This window comes from Lepisosteus oculatus, chromosome 12 (assembly GCF_040954835.1).
Source record: "Lepisosteus oculatus isolate fLepOcu1 chromosome 12, fLepOcu1.hap2, whole genome shotgun sequence".
In the NCBI taxonomy this organism is placed as follows: Eukaryota; Metazoa; Chordata; class Actinopteri; order Semionotiformes; family Lepisosteidae; genus Lepisosteus; species Lepisosteus oculatus.
This window is the reverse complement of record NC_090707.1, coordinates 32,044,426-32,059,017: the sequence shown is the minus strand read 5'-3', so window position 1 is coordinate 32,059,017 and position 14,592 is coordinate 32,044,426. Positions and strand designations below refer to the sequence as shown.

General features: G+C 43.6%; 1 protein-coding gene across 12 annotated transcripts; it reads left to right on the top strand.

Annotated features, from left to right (window-relative positions):
* Nucleotides 1-45: 45 nt before the first annotated feature.
* On the top strand, nucleotides 46-7,524 carry LOC107078840 (ubiquitin carboxyl-terminal hydrolase 37-like). 12 transcript variants are annotated; one of them, XM_069196729.1, is made up of 14 exons: nucleotides 46-100; nucleotides 769-986; nucleotides 1,408-1,554; nucleotides 2,074-2,113; nucleotides 2,271-2,353; nucleotides 2,840-2,971; nucleotides 3,245-3,845; nucleotides 4,402-4,481; nucleotides 4,780-4,922; nucleotides 5,431-5,549; nucleotides 6,082-6,141; nucleotides 6,393-6,462; nucleotides 7,068-7,206; nucleotides 7,402-7,524. In XM_069196729.1, exons 1-7 carry the CDS (start codon nucleotides 62-64, stop codon nucleotides 3,414-3,416), a joined length of 831 nt encoding a protein of 276 aa, XP_069052830.1. In that variant the 5' UTR covers nucleotides 46-61; the 3' UTR covers nucleotides 3,417-3,845; nucleotides 4,402-4,481; nucleotides 4,780-4,922; nucleotides 5,431-5,549; nucleotides 6,082-6,141; nucleotides 6,393-6,462; nucleotides 7,068-7,206; nucleotides 7,402-7,524. The 12 variants fall into 12 exon arrangements, with proteins under 12 accessions (XP_069052830.1, XP_069052826.1, XP_069052829.1 ...); XM_069196725.1 differs by having other exon boundaries at nucleotides 6,079-6,141; XM_069196728.1 differs by having other exon boundaries at nucleotides 6,079-6,141; nucleotides 6,393-6,594.
* Nucleotides 7,525-14,592: the final 7,068 nt, after the last annotated feature.

Here is a 14,592-nt window from a genome sequence, read left to right as displayed (position 1 = left end):
ACCTGCCCGCTAGTTATTTCTGCCCGTTTAAGCATCAAAGCTCATTAACTGCAAGAACACAATGCCGTGTTGTGGATGTTTTTCTTGGTGCTTTCGGAAGGTGAGTTTTCGATTTTGGGATAATGTAACGATTATGTAATTCTTATTAGGAATCTAGGAAAACACTAAACACACTAATGACACTTTTTAAATCTCGTACACGTGTTGAATACAAATAAATTTCTGTTATGTTGATATACGAAACTGAAAAACTGGATTTCATATTATTGTAGTACCTGACACACCCTGTATACGGGTTCAAAGACTGCATTTTAAAACTTTTCAAAAATATGCTCTTTAATTCCTACTGATAAATAGTGTTCATGCTGTTTGAAATAATACTTGTTATTAATGCTGTGTATTTTTATTGTTTATATTGAGATGTATTAGAATATGAAAGAAGTGGCCTACATAAAGTGCAAGATTTGTCAGACTTACAATGTTTAGTGGCCATGGTAAACTGCTGTATATCATAATGTCATGCAAGAGGCAACCTGCAGATTAGAGGTGTCACGAAACATTACTGTTGGAACTTATAGCCCAGTACTGTCAACAAATCCAGGGCAGGGGGAGGACGATGATGCCTGAGCCTTCCTCTGCAGCTATCTGAAGAGCTCTTCTCTGCTCTCTGAGTCCTCTGAGTATGAAGGGTCAACACAAAGTGGAGAGTGAGCTGGAGTGGGTAAGAGGAGGGTTATTCTGACTCAGGTGTGTTCATGGTCTTTTCAGACTCGACCCCAGAAAGCCTGTGAGGGGAGCAAAACACCGCACAGGAGGAAAGACAGATGGGCTGTAAGGTCAGGTAAGGTGGACACAGTGTCCACAGCTGGGACCCCAGACAGCACTGGGGACCCTGGGGCCCAGCAGAAGGGACAGCTGGACACACGACCTTACAGCCAGGGAGAGGAGGTCTCCTGTGTGGTCCAGACTGAGCTCCCCCAACACAGGTACTGAGCAGCTCACAGATAACAGCTCCATGGACTCAGTGGGAATGGAGTCAAACCCCTCTACTTACTGAAGCCAATTGTCCAGATTTATTCAAGTGTCAATTAATCACTGTTGCAAGATCATGTCGTCAGTCCTAACTGTATCACCAACCATTGTCACAATCTAGAAGGTTTATTTTTGTTGTTATGTTACAGCCAAGTCCAACTGTAATGTGAATGTTTGGCTGACTGCTACTGTATATTTCTTGCTGTCCTTGCAAAGAAAAGTGGGTTTTATTATCAATGACCCTCATCATCTTACCTGAAGTGCTTTATTCTAGACTTTCTATCTCCTGTTAGTGATGATGGGAAGAGCATCATTCCCAGATCATCTTCCCCTGCCCTTTACTGACCCCAGTGTCTCTACTCTGTTCTCAAACAGCCCCAGCAGCGCCCAGCAGTCTGCTCCTGACAGAGGAGGAGCTGCTGATGGGCGTCAGGTCCAGGAGAAGACCAGCCCCAGGACCTCTTCTCCTGGCCTGCCTGACACAGAGCTTTCTGGGTCAGACACTCTCGCAGCTCACAACAGGCATGTCTTCTACTGTTATACTCCTCTGTATAAGAACAATCATAGGTATAAATAAATGCTGCATAATAAATGCAAAGACCTTAAGATCATAAGTCATAGCTCCTGGAGGAATTCAGTAAACTCTAAAATAATCTCCATTTCCAGCTAAACCATGTTTTACGCACTTGAGGTTTTAAAATATTTGATGTGTTGAGAAAGTGTGAGACTGGAATCAGTGTGTGAGACTGATAGTCACAGCCTGAGCTCTAACTGCTGTGTTTCCTGTGTTGTGTCAGTAGCAGGAGTGCTGACAGGGCGCCCCCAGGTGGTGAGCAGCAGCACACTGAGAAGATGAGGAGCTCAGGTCTAGGTCTGTATGTCCTGTCCTTCTGTCTGCACACTGTGCAGCCCAGCAGTCTGTGTGAAGAATGTCTTTCATGGAAAATAAATCATAAAGCACCATTCTAATGGAATTTTGCTACACCAGAAATAAATTCGACTTGAGGTTCCACAATTTATGTTTTGCTTTCTTTTTTTTAGGAGGGGGCAGAGACCAGCAGCCCTCTTCCTCACTGGACAGGTACAAAATGTTCATTTCAACCAAAAGAGCTGACTGAGCTCTTGGTGCAGCACCCATGAGAAAGTCAGAAGGTCTCAGTTATTCCTTTCCAGTCATTGTAAGAAATAATATTTCATGATGTCAGTTTACACTGTGAACACACGCTGTTCCTTTCCAGCTCCAGTGTCGTGTGCTGCTCTCCAGGACAGCGCCTCCTCTCAGCGTCAGAGCGCCCTTCAGAGAGACCACCCAGCTCCTGGGGTAGTGAACCGCCCATTCAGACAGTTCTAGGAGCGGATTCACACACTCATCACAAGAAGCCATGACCAGCGTTGCTTCTCTCCTGAGTGCCTTGATTTTTATAAGTGAGCTTACTTCCACCAGCAAGCAATGGCCGATAAAAGTAATAACATCTCTGTTGCTTTACTTTACTTTTCCAGAACTGCAACGAGGGACATTTATTGAAGAATATATTCAGAAATCTAGCTTGATTGACTGACATCTTCTTTCTGATCTAGCTAGGATCACATTTTGTAATATCCACTATTCAAAACCGACAATATTTCAAACTGTGAGAATCATACTTTAATAATATGAGGAACACATGACAGGAAGTGCCCAGAGTGCTTTGCAGTGTCTGCTGCAGCAGGGAGTGAAGGAACAGGGCAGCTCCAGTTCCCCTTAGTGCAGCTCAGACTCCAGCCTGTCCCAGGGCTTCCTCAGTTGACCCTGTCCTTCTGTCCACAGGGTCCCCAACCTGGGAAACAGCTGCTACATGAACGCTGCCCTGCAGTGTCTCTCTGGCCTACCGTCCTTCTCCAACTACATCCTGAGGGAGGGACACAGCTGGGACACGATGCCCCAGACTCGGCGGCTCAGGTACTGGAGCCCAGGGCAGGAAGAAGCAACTTAAAGAGACCGAGGCAGACTCAAAAACATAAATAAACTTGCGAGGTCACACAAGTCCTCCTGACTGTGAAAATTATAACTTCCAGTGGAAAACAAAGATGTAAATTGAACCTGTTGTTTAGATCATGTGTCTTAGTTTTCCTCCTTTTCGCCAATACTGACATGTGCTCCTCTAGTCCACTGACTCGCCTCTGTTCTGCTGTGTTGAGGAGTGTCCAGACTGCTCTGTTCTCTTCCTTGCAGGTCGTTTGCTCACCTGCTTGCAGGGAGGAACCAGAGCAGCCTGAGTCAGAAGGAGGAGCAGCTGAGATGCATTAAAACAGTCATCTCAGCTGCTTATGAGGAGTTCTGTGGAGACAGGCAACAATTGAGAGCTTCAAAACTAAGACATGTATCACTCTGTCACATATATTAGACATTGAAACACACCTGAAGAATCCACAGAATGTATTCCACTACTAAAACCTCAAAAAATATCCACAGAATTAAACTGATCTAAATGCTTCCTGATTCTAGTTTCAGGCAAGGCTTAGAAGAAAACACAGTGCTCTACTGGGCAGTGCTGTTGTGCAGCTGGTGGTTCCAGTGTGATCTGGATTCAGCTCACTTCCAACACATATGCTGGCCAGATTAACCAGTCTCTGTAATTTGCCTGTGTGGGCAATTCGTCTCCCAAACCCCTTTTACACTGTTAGGCTTCACCAGAATTGGATCCTGTAGTGGAGGGCTGGCACACACAGTTGATGAACACACGACAGGAAAGACCTCTGTCTGCTCAGGTTGGCTGAGCAGACACCTCCTCCCGCTGGCCTCCATCCAGGACTGTCTGGACCTCTACTTCAAGGTCAGTCTCGACGCTCGACGGGACGAACACGGGGCTTTTTAACATGTGCCTCATGAGACAGGCATCATGGTTTAGGGGCAGGATCAGAGGAGAACGTGGGTTTTGTGTCTGAGAGAAAAGAAATAAGATTGATTCAGCACAAGTGAAGTTCACTCTATCTTCATAGAATATGTGTGTGGAAACTCTAAGCAATGATAAAGCCTCAGGTGCTAATGTTGCATTTTTATCCTACATCCTTATTTCTTCAGAGATTTTTTTTTCTTAAATCTAAACTTAATGATACTGTTGATACTATATGGCTATACAGAGTGTACAGTTATTTATTTTTATCTTTTTTTTCAAGTCTGGCTGGTGTCACATCCTGATTGTATCACTGAAATTGTAGCCTTCTTTGTTTTCTCCCTGTTATATTCCCAGCTTTTAAAGCTATCATGTGAATCAGTCCTATTATTCAGTATTATTGTTATTCAGTCTGAACATAAGTGGGTCTCTCGAAAGTGTGACCTTGACTAGGTTGTCTCAGATGATCACAGACAATGTCTCTTCCCTCGCCCAGGATGCAGTGATTGAGCGGAGGTGTCAGAGCTGCTCAGGACAGCTGGCCTCTGTCACCTCAAGCTTCAGCACACTGCCCAGGTAGGTCTGCGTGCAGCTCACAAGCCCACAGCAGTGTCAGAGAAGTTACTGCGTAACTGTTTCACTCTGCATTGACTGATCTTTATGTGCAGCAGCATGGAAGCCAGTTTCCCATCTACAGCACACTAGGCTCATAGGAAATGACAGCTGAGACTCTCTAGTGGTCATTCTGGACTGAATGTGAATAAAGAGTAAATTGCTGCACTGTTGCATTCATGAGAGTGTCTCATATAACTGGAGTGAATTGTGCTTCTTCACTGATATTCCCACTGTCCCTCTTCCCCTTCCTGCACTGAAGAGGTTCAGGTACGACACCACGCTGCAGTACAACAGCAAGCTACAGGAGCCAGTGGTCATCCCCAGCGGCTTGACCACTCAAGCCCACTGCAGCGGTGGTGTCCAGCTTCCCCGTGCTCTGGACTGGAGAGCAGAGCCCACAGTGTGAGTCCCGCTTCGGCCCAGAAACAGTCACAGTGTCACACTGTCTGCAGCACAGAGCAGCTGTGTCAGTGGAGTGTAAAATCCAGCTCTAAGACATTATGAGACTCTAAGATATACTGTAAGATATTATGTTGCAGAATAACACAATTCTTGCACAGTTTCTTCCACTGCATGCTCACACTTCAACACTGTATACTTTAATCTTTTAGTTTTTATTGTAGTGGTAGTAGTGTAGTGCAATGTATTGAAGTTTGTATCCTGCACTTTCTTCACACTTGCCAATATACCCATTATTGGGTTATGGAACTTGATATAATTATAGTAAATTTATAACTCAGTACATAAACTCCAGATTGAGGACATGAAGACTAGCCAATTATTACCACTGGCAAGTGACAGAGAGCAGGTAGTCAAGGAGAGCTTTGTGTGCTGTAACTCTGGGGAGAAAGCACCTGTCCTGTCAGTCTGCTTGAGAGCAGAGCTCACACTCTCAATGCTGTCTCTACAGGTTGTTAGAGGGGCTCAATGAAGAAGAGCTCCTGGCTGCAGCCCTGCAGATGAGCTTGCAGGAGAGCCTGTAGTCAGGACCTTCCACAGCCCCTCAGGACAAGCAGGGAGAATCACCAGGTAACCCCCCATTCACCTCTGGCCCACATCTCCTTAACAGTCCTGACACCTTCACACATATCCGAAAACAGCCACAGCAATAGATGAGCAGAATCTCATTCCTGTCAGATCACATTCTTCCTAATCCTCAAGTCCTTTTCTTAGTCCTAAACTGATCATCAGATCATTTGTTCCTTTCTCTGATGAGTGTCCATTCAGTGATCTGCTTCCTAACACAAACTTGTGATCAGTTCACTCCACTTGGAATTACAAACTCCTGAATTACCTGTCATTACTTCAGATCTACAGTACCTGGCGCATTCTAAGAAGATTATCCTTAGAAAATCTCTTTCATTTATTTTTAAGGACAATTATGTGTCCTCTTAAGATGCCCAGACCCATGAAATGATCAAATCTTAGAATAGTTAATCTGCTTCAAGTTTTCTGACATGGTCGTTATAGCCTTATATATTTCTTAAGTTGCACTTTCAGAGACATGTGTGTTCACACTTTTTATTTCTGTTTTTTCTGAATGTCCTTGAAAACAAAGAAGCAGAGCCCAGTGGAGCCTCACTGTGAGACAGAGGCAGTAGCTCAGCACAGACAGCAGCTGGTGAGGAAGAGGAGGGAGAGAGATAGAGGCAGCAGGGAGAACATGAGGGCAGACTCAGACAGAAGCTCAGAGAGAGTGACAAGAGTTTGTGTTGGAGTCAGTGAGAGATGGGGTCTTTGAAAGAGAACAGAGAGCTGAGTGAGAGTTTAGGTTTATGAAGAGAAGAAAAGAGGATTGAAGAGATTGCAGACTGCAGTCCAAGTGAGGCAGTGGTGAAATGTCACTCACCCTGCTTACTGTGTTTGTTTCAGAACGGGGAACCATCAACAAACTATCAGCTAGTCGGTGTCCTCAGCCATGCTGGGAGAACTTCCACCTCTAGTAAGACAAATTCAAAAACCCGACCTGTTATCACATGAGAAACAGCGTTTATGAGCAGTGCAGTTATCTGAGGAGCTTCCTGCTGTTGTGTGTACAAGAACATCAGACAGAGATGTTAGGGACACAATATCGGTGAGGACAGTGTGGTCCTGCAATGACCCATCCTTGCACAATGTATAGGGAGCTCAGTGTCTTCAGGGACCCTGGATGTGGTGACAGACATAGTTCTGACCTGTTAAGGTTGTGGCTCAGGTCAGACAGAATGTGAACCAGGAGAACAAGGGGGAACAGGAGGAAGGAGCAGTGAGCCAGACGAATCCATGGGTGGTTTTTGTGAACAAAAGACTCTGTGCTTCCCAAATACATGCTATACATTTTAGATCATATGGGAAAAACATATTTTTAAATCTTTACAAATGTTACCAACACAACAGAACAACGGCACCAGCTAAATACAGTACATAAAACAATGCAATGCTATTCTGATGTAGAGAAATCTACTGACACTGCCTGTAGAGTCAATGAAAAGTCCCTTGGTGGTTTGTCACTGTGATATGTAATAATGTCTCACTGATGAGAGAAGCCTCATCTCTCTGTCTCTGCAGGTCATTACATCAGTGATGTTTTTAACATCGCGGAGCAGACGTGGCTCCAGTGTAATAGCCAGAGGGTGAGGAGGACCGACGAGCTGTCTGTGCTGAAGGCTGGAGAGAGGAATGCGTATATTCTCTTCTACACACACAGGTACAGACTTGTTGGTTTTACAAGCAGATTCATTGCTCTAACGAAATGTTTATGACTTGTTAGTGTAGGATCGGTACTGAACTGTGACAGGCAGTCAATGTCGGTTATGGCCTAAGAGGAGCCAGCTGTGGGTTGTTGTCCTGACACCTGACAGCTGAGCTCCTCCTAATTAAATGCACTGTGTCTCATCAACAGGTGTGTGAGGTGAACAGGAGGGAGATCCACACCTGGGACTTGGGACTTGGGACTTGGGACTTGGGACTTGGTACTGGGACTGGGACTTATAAAAGTGCACTGAAGTGCCTGTTTCCTCTTTAACCCAAACTTGTGCTGTTCATTTTTTATCCAACCAGTAACATTAACGTATGCAAATATCAGAAATAACTTTTTTATTACTTTTACTGCAATGAACATCAATAACTTCTGAAAAGACCCCTTAAGAGTGTTTTCATTAATATACCCTTACATTGAACTATATGAAATTACACATTTAACCCACTGTATCCCTTGTACTCAATATCCCTCCTCCCCCTGAGTACCAGCAGTGTGGAGACCTTCTCAATAAAGAAGTATACACACAGACTTAAAGTGACTGAGCCTCCCGTTTCTTTCTGCGTTTTGCTGAATTTGTTCCCCTACACGGGCTGTTTGTCTCAACAGAGCTCTCCAAACTCACTGTGGGGCATTCTGTGCATTAAACGGTGAAATACTGAGGACCCATGACTTCATGCGACGAAGGTCTATTGTAAAGTGGTTGGAATTGTATTGTAGTTGAATATTATGTAATTCGGAAAGGTAAAATTAATCTATTTCAGTACCGTGTTCAGTCACAATCAATACGTGTGTCCGTGTGAACCGACCGCTGGTTCAGTGAGCCGCCAGCAGGGGGCGCGAGCGAGGCTGCTTTTCACACAAGCGCGTGAGCGGCCGCTGAAAAGTGAACAAATAACGGTCGACCTGCGGTGATATAGAGCAGCTTTAATTATCAGTCTTTGTCAATTTACTGATTTACAGAAATCTCAATTCATGTGTTGGGCCTGGATGGACACTTCTTTTCATTCCTGAAGTCCAACAGTTACATTTCCCAGAGGCTAACGCGTTAAATTATTCCGGAGTAACGGTCTTATTTCAGTAATAAACTGCTACTATATTCGGATATGTCCCAGGAGATGCAATATGCCGCTTAATTAAGGTTGCTGTACGTCCGGATTTTGCCGGAAATGTCCTCTATTTTGATCTTTATATCTCCTTCCCGGGGGGAATTTTCAAATATCCAACAATTCGACCACATTATTTTCACCACGAAGAATAATTAACAAAAGTTTTAAGGACAGTAGATGAGGTTAGAAAGAGAGACGTAGAGTTTCTTCACTCGCTTCACAGCGGATCTAATTTCCGTATTTTCGAAGTGGCAGAGAAGACTGGGAAGCTGAATGTTTGGTGTGTAAGACTGGTACTTCTGTCTCCGTGGCAAATAAAGGTGTACTTGACTTGCAAGCTCATATTTAGTCAAATCTGGCAGCAAAACAGACGATACTGTTACTGCAGCCAAGGGGACTTGTGCATTTCACACATTTAAACATCTTCAAGGTATTCAACCACTGCCGAGAGAAATCCGATCTACAGAGAAATATGCTTGGGCACATCAACGGGAAGAAAAGTAAAGTTCTGCACAACTAAGGTGGTAAGCCAGTGAAAAATCTTACTAATTATTAGACATTATTATTTACAAGCACAGACATTTTCTGTACTAATACCTGATATGTAGGTAGATTAACAAATGAACATAAAACGTGGGATATTTTGAAAATACTGTCCATCCCCACCCCCTTCCCAGATAAGGCGATAGGAAAGTTCCTCTGGGTGTCCTCTTTCATGTTGAAATTGATGTTGAATACAATACTGAACCGCTTGTTCTACTTATTCCTGTACACTTGCAGGACAGTATGTACTCAATACTGCTTCGTACCGACAACCAAATTATCCGAATTAGTAACAAGTAATAGGTTTATTCCATGTTGAAAAGAGAAGAGAGAAAACACAACGTTTCGGCCGTGGAGCCTTCTTCGGGTGTCGACAGAAATTATGATGTACAGAACAGTACTAAATAAAGTTACACTGAAAACTGTATACAGTATGTGATAAATAAGGACACCCTGTACTGTATTGAGGAAAATGACATTTAACTGTAAGGCGACGTAGTCTGCTTGTGCTTCTCGACGTTTCTCTGAACCTTGTTCGGGGCTTTGTGTTCAGAGGCCGTAATGTCGGGGCATAGAAAAGACGTACAAATCACATAAACATCTCAGTCACCCATAGGTGTAAAACAAGACAGTAACATATATAGCAAATTATTTTTATATAATAAAAAACCCTTTTTGCAATGATTTTACTAGAAAGTTACTGTTGGACTCCCTTTTAGGTTGCGGTCATTGGCGTAAAAGCGGGTCCCCCTGCATTTCAGTATGTTCTGTGTGCTGTTTCCAGCGACAGGTTAGTGAGTCAGTGTGCATCCTGACCATTCAAGCAATAATGAAGCTATTGAAATCCTAAGAAGCAGCAGTGGATGTGAAAACATCACTAGGGTACAAGGTGAGGATAGAGTATTTGCTGTATTTATATACTGTAGGGTGTGTACTCTACACATACAGCACTTCTGGTTACGTTATAGGGTTACCACATGCACGTTGTTCCTCCTGTTTGGTCCTTAAATCTCCATCCTGGAGGTATTTTCAAATATCTTAAAACGTCCAGCATTTCCCTTTATTTTTTGCCTCAGGCTTTCCAATTGAAACGATTCTTAAGAATTAAGAATATTGATCATCCGAGAGAAATATTGTGTTGATTAGAATCCTATACTTGTCTAGTTTGCTGACCTGTTCAATTTTCATTTTGAAGAGGTATGTTTTTTTTCACCCTGGTTCATCCACGCGGCCAATTTCAGTGTTAAATGCGATATCTTACTGTGCACAGTGCATCGCTACCTTTGCTCTGCCACATTAGCAACACTATACAGAATTCAGCTTATGGCTCTCCAGTATGCTGCTTGACGAGATTCTTACATTAATATGGTATTAACCAATATGGTTTTACCCTGACACACTCTCCTCAGGAAATGTTAAGCTGCGATGAATCACGTGGTAAGAATTATACCCATCACCACCAGTGTTAATGCAGTATACTCCATGGTCGCTTTGAGCCAAAAAATGTATTTTCATGAAGCAGAGAAGGACTGAATTCAGGAGAGCTTACAGAGGCCTTTTCATATTCTCTGAATTTCTGAAAGTCCTTTCCTACATAGTAAAGTCTCAAGTATTGTTTTGCATAGAATCTATTTCTGTCAACACATACTAGATATTTGTCTCTTCAGGGCCCTAAAGAGTAGCTCATGGTCGCCCTCAAAGAGTTTAGTCTTAACTTTTGTCTTTTTCTATTGTTCTGGATGAATATCAGTCAACCTCTTGGTCATTAGAGCTGTGAATGTTGGATTATGTTGTAGACAGGTTTGTAGACTGTTTTTCATCTGTATGCCGTTGCATGAGACCCATTAGCATGTTTCTTTGGAAACAAGATGTTATCAAAGATGATTTTTTTGGCTTATCAGTTTTTAGACTTAAATGGGGAGTATAATTTGAAAATGTTCAAATGTTTGGTAAAAATGTTAAAATGAAGAGTATGAGTACAAGGATACTTTACAATGAATGCAGAAGATTACAGCTGAGAGAGCTCGTCTTATGTTGGTGTGCCACACACATCCAAAATCAATATTTATTTCAAAAAGCATTCAGTTTCCAGGAATCTGTTGAACCTTTTTCTCAGTAGAGTCTGATTTATTTTTCTCCCTACAGGGGGCGCAAACTCTTCTGTTTTTCACCCAGCACGAGAGCGTCAGTCTTCAGGCAGTGTTTGTTCTTGGACAGGTAAGCCAGCGGCTTCATTGTGATGTATGATGTCTGAGTCCATTCGAATTATTGCATTGAGTTGTTTTAGTTTGTTTGCAAGTTTGTTTCCTTGCAGACTCAACTGTTGTCAGCATGTAGGGTCCAAGGGATTGTAAAGGATGAACTCTCTTTATTTTCTATCCATTGCATGAACATCGAATGAGGGAAAATGTTGAGAGTTTTACACCTTTAATAAATCTTGCGCGTTTTCTGTTTTAAATTCAGGTTGATTAGTAATATGTTTTAAGGAAGGAACATTCTCTAGAGCACATCTATGAAATTTCTATCACATTGAAAAAGTATGGCTGTGACGTTCATCAGTTGTTCTTATTGTATCATTTCACGTGTTGTAGGGCTGTAATATTACTAAGACACTGTAAATTAGAGTCCAAAAAGCTGTTGATGGGTATTGGTGAAACCAAACCATAACGTATGGTTATACGTAGGAAAGTAATATCAGTAATTTTCTTTATAGTTTTCTTAATATATTACAAATAAGTTTTTTAAAAAGCTTGTTGAAGGATTGAATAGATAAAGTCTGTCTTTATTTATTTACAGACACAGAATTCATGTGTCGCACCAGACTGGACACGCCTCTCCATCATTCTTTATATGTGCTGGTATCTTCTAGATTCTGAAGCAAAATGGACTCAGGTTTTTAGTGTAGAAAGAAGAGAAACACAGCTATTATTGCATATTGTAAATTTATTTTTGAAGAAATGAAGTTGTGAGTTTTTTAGGTGCTTAGTCAGTGTTCTTGGTCACAGGCTGTTGTCCAGGTCCTCAGTGATTCCCCCCGTTGTGATCTGTGGGGGGGGTCCCAACAGGCCCAGACTGTCTTCTCACTACCTCAGAGTAGGTCAGGTGGGCTCCGGTCCTCTTGTGTTTAAAGACTTGACAGGTGTTAGGTCCGCTTGTCTGGTTCTGTATGTTTTGAGCTCTATATTTTCCTCCTTGTGTACATGCAAATACTGCACTAGAGCTTCGTTCAGCTTGTCTGACTTTCTGTGGTGCATTGTCACTGTCTGTCTGTCTTTTTGTTTGGTCACTGTCTGTGTGGGTGGAAGGGCGTGCCTGGGGGCAGGGCGTGATCCTTTCAGGGCAGGTGGACCATCTCTCCACTCGTCTGTCCTTCATCTGACTGTTCCAGAAAACTAAAGTCCGATAGAAGCCAGGGGGGGTCAACTTTGTGTCTGAGCTTTGCAGCCGCCCCCGAGTTGAGAATTGTTGTGGAGGTCCACACCCCTGTTTCTCCTTCAGATTGTTGTCTTGTATAACTAATGATTTCTTTTTTATCTTTAAATTGAAATGTTCTTCATTGTTGTTTTCTATGTCTTTGTCCCCTTTAAAGTCTTCATGTTGCGTATCTGGTGGACTTTGTGCATCTTCAGTCCACAGTTTTTTGTCTACTTGGTGGGTTTGGACCATCCTGTCATCCTCAGTTTTCTCCCCGCTCTGTATTTCTTGTGGGTGAAGGTGCAGGTTGGCAGGAACGGGGCTCTGTGAAGTTCCAGGAGTGCAGGCTGTTCCCTGTATCTGTGTTCCAGGCAACATCATGGGCTCAGTTCTGTTGAGAGTCACCTCCTTACATTCTGCTAACACACTCTCCTCACCTTTGTCATTTTTGTCACGGCCGTCATATTTTCCTGTTGACTGGCTCTTTGTTTTTTCTGTCTCCTCCACTCCGCTGGTACCATTTTTATCATGTTGCTTATTTTCTTCCTTTTCTGTTTCAGTGTTGTGTATGTCTTCCACTTCTTCCTCCTCTGTCTTCTTTTTCTCCTCTTCCTTTTCAGGCTCATGTCTGTTTTGTGTTTCTGTATTTCTTAGCCCTTCGTCTCTCAGGGCTGTGGGAGGTGTACAGGGGGCTCCATTTGTGTGGCCCTCCTGTCCTCTCAGGTGAGCTTGGTCCTCTGTGTCAGGTGCAGAGCTGTGAGGTTCTGCAGTGGTCAGGAATTGCTGCTGCACAGGTGGGGCTTCAGATGGACTTGGTGTTCTTCTTTGAGTGTCTGTTCCACACAAAGCTGAATTTGTGTTGTCTTCAGAATTTTCTTTCTGAAACCTATCCTTTACTATGTGCTCTTCTGTCTTTTGCATAGTAATTGTATTTCCAGAGTCTATTACGTCTTTCATGTTGTTGATGACTGCTAGTTCTGCCTCACTTCTCTCCACCTCCTTCTCCATTGCTGTCTTGTGGGTGGAGGGGCGTGCCTGGGGGCAGGGCGTGATCCTTTCAGGGCAGGTGGACCATCTCTCCACTCGTCTGTCCTTCATCTGGCTGTTCCAGAAAACTAAAGTCCGATAGAAGCCAGGGGGGCTCAACTTTGTGTCTGAGCTTTGCAGCCGCCCCCGAGTTGAGAATTGTTGTGGAGGTCCACACCCCTGCCTGGCACTGGATGTGAGCTCTCTCTTGTTTCTGAATGTGACTGTGTTCCTGTTCATTGATATTCCCCTGTGAGCTGATCCATTGGAGTGGCTTTCTGAGGAGGAAGACATGTGCTCTGTGTTGCACCTGTTCCTCATGCCAGGCTGTGGACCTGACTGTAAGATCTGAGGCTGAACCTGTTGGGCCCCAGTGTGGACGCCTGTTGTCTGTCTGAGTGGCTCAGGTGACACTTTCTCCTCTTTGACAGTCTGTGTTGTCTGTCTTTTCCTTTCTCCCTCTGTCTTGGCACGGTAATTGAACTGCATCTCCTTGGAGTTATTTTGCGTTGTCTCTGCTGGGGGAGTTTCATTCCCTACTGCCTCCATATTTTTCTTTTTCTTTCTGCCCCTGATTCTTCTCCTCCTGCGATGCTTAATGGGCTCAGGGGAAGGAGGAAAGTTCATCACAACTGTGTTTAAGCCGGACTCCTGTGCTGCATCATGAGGTGTTTTGACAGGGGGGAGATTAGGTGGCATTTCTGCCACGAAGTCTCTCTTCTCTCCGTGCTGCGATTTCTCCTTCAGATTGTTGTCTTGGATAACTAATGATTTCTTTTTTATCTTTAAATTGAAATGTTCTTCATTGTTGTTTTCTATGTCTTTGTCCTCTTTAAAGTCTTCATGTTGCGTATCTGGTGGACTTTGTGCATCTTCAGTCCACAGTTTGTCTACTTGGTGGGTTTGGACCATCCTGTCGTCCTCAGTTTTCTCCCCGCTCTGTATTTCTTGTGGGTGAAGGTGCAGGTTGGCAGGAACGGGGCTCTGTGAAGTTCCAGGAGTGCAGACTGTTCCCTGTGTCTGTGTTCCAGGCAACATCATGGGCTCAGTTCTGTTGAGAGTCACTTCCTTACATTCTGCTAACACACTCTCCTCACCTTTGTCATTTTTGTCACAGCCGTCATATTTTCCTGTTGACTGGCTCTTTGTTTTTTCTGTCTCCTCCACTCCGCTGGTACCATTTTTATCATGTTGCTTATTTTCTTCCTTTTCTGTTTCAGTGTTGTGTATGTCTTCCACTTCT

What these genes read in the sequence shown, in the direction of transcription:
- LOC107078840 (XM_069196729.1), top strand. Translation starts at nt 62, where the DNA reads ATGCCGTGTTGTGGATGTTTTTCTTGGTGCTTTCGGAAG. An exon ending in ACTGAGCTCCCCCAACACAG is followed by an intron (nt 987 to 1,407) that starts GTACTGAGCAGC and finishes GTTCTCAAACAG; the next exon opens with CCCCAGCAGCGCCCAGCAGT. An exon ending in ACTCTCGCAGCTCACAACAG is followed by an intron (nt 1,555 to 2,073) that starts GCATGTCTTCTA and finishes TCTTTTTTTTAG; the next exon opens with GAGGGGGCAGAGACCAGCAG.